The following is a 12,687-nucleotide window of genomic DNA, read 5'->3' as shown; positions in this document are numbered from 1 at the left end:
GAATCCCACTGCAGCACTGTATCTTTCAGGACACGTGATATTTGCTGCCCAATATCTAGGCCAGAAATAAAGAAAAGAGTTCTAAACTTAACATGATGTTATTGGGTTTGACTGCTTTGAGGATTCTTTTAGACAAGCCAGCTAGTCTGTGATACTATCTGAACAATAGTATTTTTCTTCACCCATTTTCTAACACAAGTGAGGCAAAGAAGACAGCTAACAGCATTCCGGAAGCACCTGTGTGCTAATCACAAAATCCAAGTCTTCTGAACAAAGGTCTTGGACAGGCTTTAGGTCTAAAGCAACCAGGGAGGGGACCAGAAGTCATGCTTTTAACCTCAAAACAAAGGCCCATCTATAACCCACAAAGGGGACTTGGGGGTAACATGTAAGTTTCTATAGTTTTATTATATACCAAAGGGACTAAAAAATAGTCTGCCATCTTGATTTTTTTCAGCCATTACAATGAAAAAACAACCACAGTGAAATACACTTTGTTTTTTTTAAAAAAGTGGCACTTACATCAGCCTGGCAAATAAACATAAGATGTTTGCAAACCCACAAAATGTCACCCATTAAGGCCTCCTTCCCACAGGGGAAACCCTCACATTTCACTCCCCTAGGAATATGCCATTAATTGCCCTCAGCATGTGTGAGTGGCTATTCACAAGTTAACTTTATAGCAATATTTAATTGAATGAATAGAACAATGTTGTGCTAATGAGGGTCAAATTGCCACCAGATGTTGCTTCTTCTTTTTTTTTTTTTTTAAATAAACACAGCTGTGTTACATGCATGCCCAGGCAATACAGAACTAATAGTGGGGGAGAAAAGTAGTCCTAAGAAAACATTTGCAGGCAATAATAGAGAGAAAAATCTAGGGATTAATGAATTTCCATCCCACCTTTCATTTTTTATTTCAGGCACATAAAAATACACTGAACTTGGTATTGTGAATATGCTGTATATTACATATTATTGTAATACTGCATATTACACAGTATTTCCCCACTTATGAAATGGGAAACCTTCTCTCAGAGGGGACAGGTGAGTGTGTCAGTCTGACGGGAAGCCATCAACCACCTGGCTGTTCTGTGATATCTTCCTTGAGGCAGCCCAGGAACCAGCTCGGAGTCTTCCAATCTCCAGCTGCACAAGCCCTTGCGCACACTTGGGAACACAAGAAAAGGACAGAAGTGAAAAACAGTAGCATTTACGTCCTAAATGACCATATCAGAGCCTCCACTCATCTCTGCAGCCAAGACTTGTAAATGGGTGATGAAGGCAAGATGAAAAAAGGAAATTCAGTAACCAAAAGAATCACACCAAATAGCAAAAATTTATCAACTCAATGGTATTCCTCTCAGGATTTCATGACTTCTTTAAATGTGTTAAAAGGGTTACATTTCAATTCCCCTCCCTGCTCTTGTAATAAAAGGGTCTGTGAGCAATGAAATAACTAAGCAAAAGGGGTGAGAAGGAAGACAGAGAAAACAAAGGTGGAGGTAATCCACAAATACAAATCCTCTTGAGTGATAACGGAGAGTGGATATCAGGAAATCAGGATTTTAAAAATAAACAAAATTCATTTGCCTTCGCAAAAGCTTCCATGACTATTTGTAAAACAGAATAACATGCACCTGGTTATAGTTGAATGGAAATTTGTAAGATTTTTTATTAACCAGTTTCTTCTAAAGGAGGAGGGTCCATGTGGCAGAGATACTTGGAAGTGAAGGGAGACAGCTTGGGTGGTAGCAAAACCACGGAAGCACAGCACTGTGACCTTGGCCATGCTGTTCTACCTTTCAAACTCCACTTGTGAAATGGAGGAATTGGTCTAGATAATCTTTAACATTCCTCAAGTGAGGAAAGCTGGGTTTGATGAATTCACGGTAAATATGCTCCCTGACATAGCCCTAGAGGGAGGAGGATGAATTTTCTGACTCCCGGAGAGCCCATCTCATCAAATCCATTCATTTAGAGGACAACTGTGGATACTTGGAATTCTCACAATTATGAAAATATAGTTTAAAAATACCAACATAGGGTTCTCCTCAATTCTGCTAGTCAATATAATCCCTTGCTTGCCTTTCCTTCCTTCCTTCCTTCCTTCCTTCCTTCCTTCCTTCCTTCCTTCCTTCCTTCCTTCCTTCCTTCCTTCCTTCCTTCCTCCCTCCCTCCCTCCCTCCCTCCTTTCTCTCTCTCTCTCTCTTTCTCTTCCTTTCATGAGTTTTCTTTTAAAGGTATTCCTGGTTGGTGAAAATAATCAGAGATTACACTTCTAGTAAAAAGGAGAGTCACCATAACATTCACCCCATTGATAACGACACTAGATTAGTCTGGCTTCCACTGGACTTCAGCTGTGAGCTGGGCAGGAAGCAGCCCAGGGACTCACTTTGAGGACGGTGGCCACTGTCTCCTGTGAGGCATTTCTCATGTCTTCCCCATTCACAGATAAGATCTGATCTCCCCGAATCAATCTCCCATCAAGGTCTGCAGCTCCACCTTTCACGATGTCAGAAATAAACACTCCGTTTCCATTTCTGTGAATAGCATAAAACAGTGGATATTAGCACAACTTAATATTCCTTTATTAAATTTGAGATTACTAACATTCTATATTGATTCACCGAGTTCTAAAGCTTGGAAGAAGGGCCCTACAAAGCCATCTGATCCAGTGATAAACCTCAGAGTGCTCACCCTTTAAATAGATTATGCCTATTTATGCTGCCTATTGTAATGTTCACTTTTATTGGCCCAAGGGCATAATTTCTGCAAGAGGATAATTTTAGTGAAATGAAATGGAAATTAACTTTAAAAAGTGGAGTTAAGTATTCTTAAAATGTTATTTCCTTAGAGAGATAAGTTCAATTATTAGCATCTGATCTATTTCTAGACTCACACACCCTTTTCTGGGCAATATATTTCAAGGTTTTATTTATATGATCTATTTCTAGACTCACAGACCCTTTTCTGGGCAATATATTTCAAGGTTTTATTTATATTTATTTGATGAATAAATAAATAGATGTCTCAAAATTCAAGAGGTTAAAAAGGGCTGACCTTAAAAAGTTTCCCTCTCACCTCTATTCCCTAGTCCACAAGTTCCCTTCTTATAGGGAACCAATGTTACCATTTCTTGGCTATCTCTAGGAGACCTGCTGTGTACACACAAGCAAGTGCATGTGGGTATAATACATGTGTGTGTGTGTGAATGGATATACATGCACATACATTCTTTTTTACCTCCAGTTTTCTTTTTTTTAATTTTTTTTTTTTACTTTTTAAATTTTTTTTAGTGAATACACCTTGGCAATTGATCTTTATTGGCACTTTGTGTTTTCTCATTGGATTTTATGGCTTCATATTATCCTATGAATGTTCCTTAATTTCACTTATCGATAAACTATGGATGTATACATAGGTCATTTCCATTCTTTAGCTATTGCAAACAAGGTGCAACAAATAACATATCTACAAGCATATATTTAGGATAAATTCCTAGTTGTAGAATTGCTAGTCAAAGAATTATGAATCTTGAGAGCTTATATATCTGAGCCTTTACAATGGAACTTTTTGTGCTAAGGAATGTGAATGTTCCTTTAAAAACTCAATCTGAAATATTGGTGTTGTATGATGATTATTTCATCAATCTACTATGAGACAATAACGTAAAAACCATTATTCTTAGTGGAATTTCCCAAGTCCATGTATATGTCACAACAAGAAAGCAAACTTCAACATGTATTCTAGTTGTTCTGCACCCGCAAGTGCATTGATTTTGTTTAGATATACAAATCTCAGCTTTTTTGTTTTGTAATGCATTTAGTAGTTAATATTTTTATTTTAATAGTAGGTTGGCCTGTTTGGAAAAAGCACTAGGCTAGTCATCAAAGGTCTATGAGGGCATGTGATATTATATATACTATATTTTTGGTGCAAACTATTGGAGACATGTTTCTTAACAGAAAACTATTGTCACGAAGAATTTGTGTCCCTCAAGTATGTTTACTCAGCTAGTTTTAGTAACCCCTCAACTAGTTTTAGTAACATAGTATGAAATTAACATGGCAGAGTAATTTTCTTAACCCAAGATTGCATAAATCTCTCTCTTGATATTAGCTGCTTCTTGGGTATCATTGTTTTAATTAACCCCTTTAAGTTTGAGATCTAAAAGACTATAAATTGAAAGAAATGTGCTAATTGTTCATGCTTGATAAGGGTATAAGCCTGACAGTCTGGTTGATTGAGGTTAGAGTTTTCTCTTGCTATGACATTTTTTGGCAGTAAGATCTTGCTCAGAAATATGACCTATGTTGTTCAAGTATTCATAAATATGCTAATTTTAGAAATCATCAGTTTATACTAGGTTTTATCTTTCAGTGTTTTTTTTTAATTGATTTCAGAGAAGAAGGGAGAGGAAGAGAGAGATAGAAACATCAATATTGAGAGAGAATCATTGATTGGCTGCCTCCTGCACACCCTCCACTGGGGATCGAGTCCGCACATGTGCCCTTGATTGGAATCGAACCTGGGACCCTTAAGTCTACAGGCCAACGCTCTATCCACTGAGCCAAACTGGCTAGGGCTATCTTTCAGTGTTTATAGGCATTAGTCCCTAGGACCCTGAAGGAAAGAGGCCAATCAATCCTGATCTGCATAGCACTTTTTTTTTTTTTTTTTTTTTTTTACCGTTTCCCAACGATGCTCAGGCCCAGTCCTCTGCCAGCCTTCTTCTGCAGATCTACAGGGAAAAACTCCAAGTTCTCCTCGTCCCTGTAGTGTGTCTCATCTCTATACACCACCAGTCGCACCTTCTGGGGGGTGTGCCTCAGGGCTGTGATGGCTTCTTCGTGGCTGGCGTTCCTCAGATCAACCCCATTAACCTGGAACAACGGGCATCCAAGATGAGCTGGTGACAGCAGAGGCCTCTCACCCTGCTCTGTCTGGTGGAGCGCCTTGATCCAACCAGTGAAAAACCTCTAGAAATTTCTATCCATTAAAAAGGAGGTGACCCTTATACTCCCCCACCCCAAATAAGCATGGAGGGTGGGTTAGTATACATGATCATACAACTTTGTATAGCTGTGAACTTTACCATGGAGAGAGAGAGAGAGAGAGAGAGAGAGGAGGGATAAACTGGCTCATTTAACTAAGGTCAAAGGGAAAATAAATATTAGTGTTTGATCAGCATTTTTTTTAAAAGAACGTATGTTTTTATTGATTTTTTTTTAGAGAGAGAGGAAAGGAGGGTATGTGCCCCAACTGGGAATCAAACCTAGCGATCATTCAGTGCCTTTCAGTGCATGAACCAATACTCAACCAACTGAGCCACACTAGCCAGAGAGGTCAGTGCTTTTAGACTCAGTTTCCTCACTGAATTTGACATCCTCACTTTTAACTGCTGAGTCACATGTACTTCAGAACAGGCTGGAGGAAACGAGGGACCAGTATTTTAAAGAGCGTCTAAGACTTGCTGAAGTCCATTCATTTGAATCTGGATCTGAGTGAGCACAGATAGGACCACACGGGAGATAGCAAACTGTCCTGAAAATAGTGCTGAGTAAGCCTATTTCTGGCTCTACTTCTGGCAAAAGTCATGGAACCTCTGTTTCCTTGTCTGCTAAATGGAGATCACAGCTAACTTGTTTTTTACTTAAAAAATTTGTGTATTAGCCCTTCATGAATATTTACTCTTTTTAATCCTTATACTAACTTTCTGAAATAAACATGATTACCTTATTACAGATAAGGAAACTGAGGCATGGAGAGGTTAAGTGACTTAATCAAGGTTGCAGAGTGAACAGGTGGAGGAGTCAAAATCAGAAACTGACTATCTTTCTAGTTTCTACCAATGCTGCCTCCAAATTTACTCTTAGAATGGGTTACTGGAGCACCTTGCCACAGAGAAAGCCAAGGACTGATGCTGGTTAGTGAAATTGGACACAAGGGAGGAATTGAGAAACAGAATAGCCCAGGATTCAAAGGAAGGGAGTCATGGCCACTCCCTCAAGGTCACAGGTAGGAAAAGCAAAACGCAGGGAAGGATGGGTCCAGGCCATACATGGCCAGGAGGATGGCATAATGGAAGAGTTCCCTCACGATGTTGGTTCTACTGTGTTCTGGTCTAGCAGTCACCAACCTTTCAGACCTCATGGAGCACCAGTGGTCCATGGACCACCAGTTGGCGACCATTGCTCCAAAGGTTTCCTTAAACCAGCGGTTGCCAACCTTTCGGACCTCATGGACTACCAGTGGTCTGAGGACCACCAGTTGGTGACCACTGTAATCTGGTCTATCCCTGTGTGTCCTGGGCAGGTCACGTCTACCTGTTGACCTCTATTCCTTCATTTGTACAGTGAGGGGCTGATCTGAGGCTTTTTCCAATTCTAACATTCCAAAGACTAAGGACTCTTGTCATAAAGAATGGTGACAGCCCTAACCAGTTTGGCTCAGTGGATAGAGCGTTGGCCTGTGGACTGAAAGGTCCCAGGTTCGATTCCGGTCAAGGGCATGTACCTTGGTTGCGGGCACATCCCCAGTAGGGAATGTTCAGAAGGCAGCTGATCAATGTTTCTCTCTCATCGATGTTTCTAACTCTCTATCCCTCTTCCTTCCTCTCTGTAAAAAAATCAATAAAATATATTTTTAAAAAAAGAATGGTGACAAAAAAGGGAGAAAAGAGAAATGAGCTCTTCTCAGAGAAGGTGAGTTTTGAGCTGTTACTTAAAGCTGATTCTATCAGCCAAGAAAATGTTTAAAAGCCTAAGTTTCAAGCTACTGTTTCTTTTCTCGTATATCTGGTACTCAGATGAACTATACCCAGAATGACAGTGGCTACCTATGCATGGGTTTTAGATATAGCTGGACTTCAGTTTGAGTGCTGATTCAACTTATTATGTGGAACCTTTTATAAATTACTCATGCTAAGCTTCACCAGTGTCATCTATGAATTGGAGATGATAATGATACTAATATTTGCTCAGTGTTGTGAGGATTCAATGGAACAACTCCTGCAATGCATTCGCACAGGGCTGGATAAGCTCCATATGTTAGAAGCTGACATTGTACAGGAAACTGAGGTAAGGGCAGTCAGAGCTGTTTCCTCTCAGCACCCGCCTTCCCTGTCACTGTAGGCCCATGAATTGTTGAAGTAAAACCCAAAGAACAAAGGGGAAAGCAATGTCTCTGGAAAATGTGGGCTGAGCTGATTATTTCCGTGTATTCCAATAGATGGCACACAAGACCACTACTGCTACTCAGTTAAAAAAAAAAAATTACCTTCATGGGTCGAAGGAGAATTCCTTAAGCCCTCTAAAATACCTTCCGAAGGACCCTAACAATTAAACTTTTAATTAAAAGCACTGTCATTAAACTCTACCACTACAAAAGCAATTTATACTAAATTCCAGCTTTGAGACGTCTGCTCAAATCAAAGTGATCTGCTCCAAGTTCAGTTTTCATTTCCTCCTCTGCTTATCAAGAGACACCACTAAATGCACACCACTCATAAGAGAAACATTGCTATGTGGCTAGAGTGTTGTGGAGTGATGTATGACCTTAAGTGCCTTACAGAAGCACTATATGCATTATTCAGAGCCTTGCTTGCAGAGGGATAGCGGTGGTAATAGCAGGGCTCCTCATTTGAGTGGAAGGGCCATCAGAAGCCCCAGTTGTCAATGAATGTATCACATCCTGTGGGTAGGATGGGCAGGTGGGAAGGTGGGTGAACCATTGCTTTAGAAGGGAAGAATAATCCTCATTATTTTATTCCACAGGGAAAACCAGGCATTAGCTTTCTATTCTTTCTGCTCTCACCTGCACAAATAGCAGAGAATAGTGCAAGAAGAGGTAAAGTAGAAAGAAGAAATGACCCTAAAATGACAGCCAGAAAGAAGATAGTCCATGCTAATCATAGAATCATAAATTTTGCCATGCAAAAAAATTATTTGACTATATCTTTGTAAGCAAAATCTGGCATGTCCTATGTTTAACATGAGGATAATATGACTCAGAATCTAAGCCCACAGAATCTGTAAACCATGGTAGGCCAGCGCACACAATGCAGAGGACCCTCATGAACAGAAAGGCCATCGTTGGGAAAAAGCACCAACGTAGAGTTGCCTTGCTTCATCGTCTCGAAATATAGCACACCAAAGCTGCCTGTCTTCTCCCGGCAACCTGCAGCCCAACCTGATTATGCATTACTGTGCATCTGCACACAGCAACCGCAATCCGAACAAATTCAAAAGTGTGTCTATAGCTGTTTAGAAAGGAAACATGTTACTTGACCAAACTGAGAGCTAGCTTTCTTTCTTTTTTTTTTTCTTTTTTTTTATTGCTTAAAGTATTACAAAGGGTATTACATATGTGTCCATTTTATCCCCCCGCCCTAGACAGTCCCCTAGCCTCCCCTATCCCCCAATGTCTTATGTCCACTGGTTATGCTTCTATGCATGCATACAAGTCCTTTAGTTGATCTCTTACCCCCCTACCTCCTGCTCCGCAACTCTCCCCGGCCTTCCTGCTGCAGTTTGACAATCTGTTTGAGGCAGCTCTGCCTCTGTATCTATTATTGTTCAAAAGTTTATAATGGTCTCTATTATCCATGAATGAGTGAGATCATGTGGTATTTTTCCTTCATTGACTGGCTTATTTCACTTAGCATAATGCTCTCCAGTTCCATCCATGACGTTGCAAATGGTAAGAGTTCCTTCCTTTTTAGAGCAGCATAGTATTCCATCGTGTAGATGTACCACAGTTTTCTAATCCATTCATCTACTGATGGGCACTTAGGCTGTTTCCAGATTTTTTTCTTTTTTTTAAAAAAAAAAAAATAGAATTTTATTGATTTCATAGAGGAAGGGGGAGGAAGAGAAAGATAGAAACATCAATGATGAGAATCATTGATCAGCCATCTCCTGCACACTCCCAACTGGGGATCAAGCCCAAAACCTGGGCATGTGCCTAGACCAAAAATCGAACCATGACCTCATGGTTCATAGGTCTATGCTCAACCATGAGCCATGCTGGCTGGACAAGAGCTATCTTTCTTAACTAAATATATGATGTGCTATTGTGGACTAGATCCTATCCTGTCCATCTTTAATGAAAAGTGTAGACCACTCATTCTTATTGGTTACAATAATTTGGCTAGATGCAAGGACATGGTTTATTTGACCTTATAAATTCTCCTTCTACTTAAATTTGCTTTTTTCGTGCCAACCTGTCTTGGATGTTCACCTGTACGTGAATACACTTTATAGAAGAGGGCAGCTATAGCTGAGGGTCTATTCAATACAAATAGATATGGTTAAAAATTTTTATTGAGGTATAACTGTTGTAAAATAAATAATACATATTTAAAGTGTACAATTTATAGTCTGAATTTATATGATTTTATACCTATGCAACCATTGCCTTAATCAGGATAATACACATATAAGCCATTATAGAATAATCTGTGGGCTTACAATCATATAGGTATCAAGGCATGCAGGCATCTGTACTCTTCTGAATATTCAATTTATTCAATTATAAAACTAATTATGGTACAACCTGTTAATTAGAAAATCCACCCCCAAACTCCTGACCATTACAAAGTGGTGTTGTATGCTAACACAGTTAAGCCAATTCCCAAAGAGGCCTCACTTATTTTTCTAACCTCATACACTTGTACCTTAAATGAATGTATTGGGAATATGTCCTAATCCAATGATAAAGCACAGTAAAGGCCTGCAGAGAAATCCTATAACTTGCCCTGAATTTAATTTGTAGTCAGCCTGGCCTCTTTTAACTCCTTCTTGCCTATATTTTCTGCCCTTAATTATATCTCTGGTTTCATCTTGGGAGGCAGACTTGAACCACCAAAGGGAAAAATAAAATGCTCTGATGTCATTCATAATGTCGTAAATATTAAAGTTGCAAAGCAAAAATGCACATGCCTGCCATAAAATGTTAACTATTCAATTAAATTCATCCAATGGAAGAAATAAATGTTGCCTACAGGTTTCACACCATTGGAAAAGCTCTTTAGTTCCACCTACCAGGACGCTGGGCATTGACTTCCATTCATCCGTTCCCCTTCTCAGACACTGCCTACCTTGGCACTTTTTAACAGGCTTTAACCCTTTGCTAAATGCGAGTCCATTTGAAAGAGGCAAGTTAAGCATTTCAGTTCTTAATAAGTACCAGATGCCACCTAACGGGAAAAGGTTCTACATTTCCACCAACTAGAAAACAAACGTGGCAAGGCATGGGCCTCCATTTGACTTCAAGATTTATTAGGAATAAGAAAATATTACTTACAGCTACAGCAAAGTCTTTAAAATGTCAGGTGTGCATGTTTATGTATATGCACTTTTAGGAGGAAATTTAGGAAGGTATAATAGAGAGGCAAAAAAAAAAATCTAATTGTAATACTACATAGTCTCATTTGACATTAAGATTAGGGAACCATAAATAGTACTTTTCCCTTGAATTAAAAAAAATGTTTTCACAGAAAGATTTAGATTTATAATCTGTCATGATTCTAATGATACTTATTCAGTGCGCATGAAAAACAGGAAAAAATAAGTACATGTTTTCTTAAATGGGAGAGAAATAATTGAGGATATAGTGGAGTAGAAGATAGCAAATATATAAATTGGATTTTGTGGGTTAAGGTTAGTAAAGAACCCTGTGTTGGTACAAAATAAAATTCATAATCATATACCTCTAATATCTGGTCACCAGCCCAAAGTCTTCCATCTCTGGCCGCTGCTCCTTCCTCATAGACTTCATGTATAACTATAGCATCCTATAAAAGATAAATTCTTATTAATTTTCAACAACCACAAATGCTTCCTTAAACAAACCACCAACCCATAGGCAGCAATCCATAACTTGCTATTTGCTAATAATGTGATATTTTATTTGACCTAAAGATAAACAAAATACACAGTTATGACATATGCAGAGGTATAATTAATTTTTCCTAAGCTTATTATTTCATTCCTTTAGGCCTGGCTTTGCCTAATATTTCAAGTTAAACTTCCCCCATGTGTTTTACTGTAAACTCTGAACATTGCTGCTGTGTAGGAACTTGAGGTGAACTATGTGTCATTCTTATTTATATTTTATGGTATATTTTGAAACATGGTTTCAGGTATTTATTGGTATTCAAGGATTTGGCATATATGTGTGGCCTGATGAATGGGGGTTGTCAGTCCTCATTACTTGGGCAATTAAAGAAAAGAACTTAGTGGAATGAACTGGCCCTGGACAGAGAATGGAGTAAGGGAAAGAGCATTCATGCTCTTAAGTGTAAAACACCTATAGGTTCGAATCCTGACTCTGCCACTGGAATTTTGGGCAAATTAACTCCTGAACTCTGAGTCAGGAATTCTGAGTCATAAAATGAGGACAGTATCTAAGGAGGTAAGCTCTGGTTGAGGAAAGGGTTTCATAGTTAATGAATTTAAAAAATAATTTGTATATTTTCAAATTAATCATCTTAAAATTTTTATCACCATAAAAATAACATGTACCATAAAGGACTCAAGAAATATCACAGTAAACACTGAAGGACAAAACAAAACAAAACAAAAAACAAAACAAAAAACAAAAAAAACAAACACTGAAGAAGAATGCCTCCCACACCAGGCCCTCGGAGACACTCCCTAGAGACAACCACCATCAATGGTTTCATCAGGATCCCTCCAGCCAATTTACATCTACTAGTATACACCCCAAATTTATGTTTTGGGGAGACTATTTTAAAAATATTCAATGGAGTTTATTCACACAATTTTTCTCCTTCATATCGAGCAAGTAGGTAAGCTTTGAAATTTCTTGTCTTGGGTATTTTTGTGGAGCTGAAAATGGAAGCAACCAGGTCGTTGGTTCTTTCTGTTGTTTATAAAACTGACTGAACAGACGTTGTTGAATGGACTATGCTACGTGTCTTAGAAGGCCGCTGGGAGAAGAAAAGAGCTTTTGAGAGGAGACTAGAAACAGAGATCTGTGGGTTCCATGAGAAGTGAGGATTGAATCCTTGCGCTGCCTGGTGCCCTCCCATTCTCTGCTTCCCAATCCCCCAGAACACACACAAGGTTCAAGAACCCGCAGGCAATGGTCAAGGGGGGTCAGGCTTGAGGTATAATGATCCATCTTGAAAGAAGTCCTATGTCCCAAGCACGGGGGCTTAGAAGCTGCAGGACTTCTGGTACTTCTAGTCTTGAAGAGATCATGTAGGCTTGGGCACCTATGGGCTTGATGATTACCAGGGTGGACTGATGACAGTGTCCGCAGGGGCCTATCCAAGTCTGGGAGCTTTTGGAGAAACAGGAACCCTGAGAGTTCATGAGCTGCCAAAATGACTGGGTTGAATTACGCTTAAGTCCAGAAGTATGGAGCTTCAGAATTAGAATTACATTGACATTAAGTAAATGAAGAAATGAAATATTTCTTGAAAAAATATCATAAACAAGACAGGAAAATAAATCCAACCAATCTACTCCTTAAAAAAAGAAGGTTCCTACACAATTTTTTTTTTAATCCTCACTCAAGGATACTTTTTCCATTGATTTATAGAGAAAGAGAGCAGAAGGGAGGGAGGAGCAGGAGAGAGAGAGAAAAACATTGACTTGAGAGAGACACATCAACTGGTTGCCTCCCACACATGCCCCCACTGGGGCTGGGGAACAG

The 12,687-nt window shown here is 39.2% G+C and overlaps 1 protein-coding gene across 11 annotated transcripts in view; it reads right to left on the bottom strand.

Moving 5' to 3' along the window:
* PATJ (PATJ crumbs cell polarity complex component) overlaps positions 1-12,687 on the bottom strand; it is a 309,148-nt gene that overhangs the window by 37,553 nt on the left and 258,908 nt on the right. For 7 of the 11 annotated variants that reach the window (XM_036352882.1, XM_036352888.1, XM_036352886.1 and 4 more), the window contains 4 exons: positions 10,715-10,798; positions 4,693-4,886; positions 2,396-2,543; positions 1,084-1,170 (listed from right to left, as the gene is read on the bottom strand). In XM_036352882.1, the coding sequence (XP_036208775.1) occupies positions 1,084-1,170; positions 2,396-2,543; positions 4,693-4,886; positions 10,715-10,798 (513 nt within the window). Of the gene's footprint in view, positions 1-1,083; positions 1,171-2,395; positions 2,544-4,688; positions 4,887-10,714; positions 10,799-12,687 lie in introns of those variants that run through there. The other 4 variants (XR_004974443.1, XM_036352885.1, XM_036352891.1 and 1 more) reach the window with 2 other exon arrangements.

This window comes from Myotis myotis, unplaced genomic scaffold (assembly GCF_014108235.1).
Source record: "Myotis myotis isolate mMyoMyo1 unplaced genomic scaffold, mMyoMyo1.p scaffold_m19_p_2, whole genome shotgun sequence".
In the NCBI taxonomy this organism is placed as follows: domain Eukaryota; kingdom Metazoa; phylum Chordata; class Mammalia; order Chiroptera; family Vespertilionidae; genus Myotis; species Myotis myotis.
The sequence above is the reverse complement of the archived record's forward strand: the minus strand, read 5'-3'. Positions and strand labels throughout refer to the sequence as shown.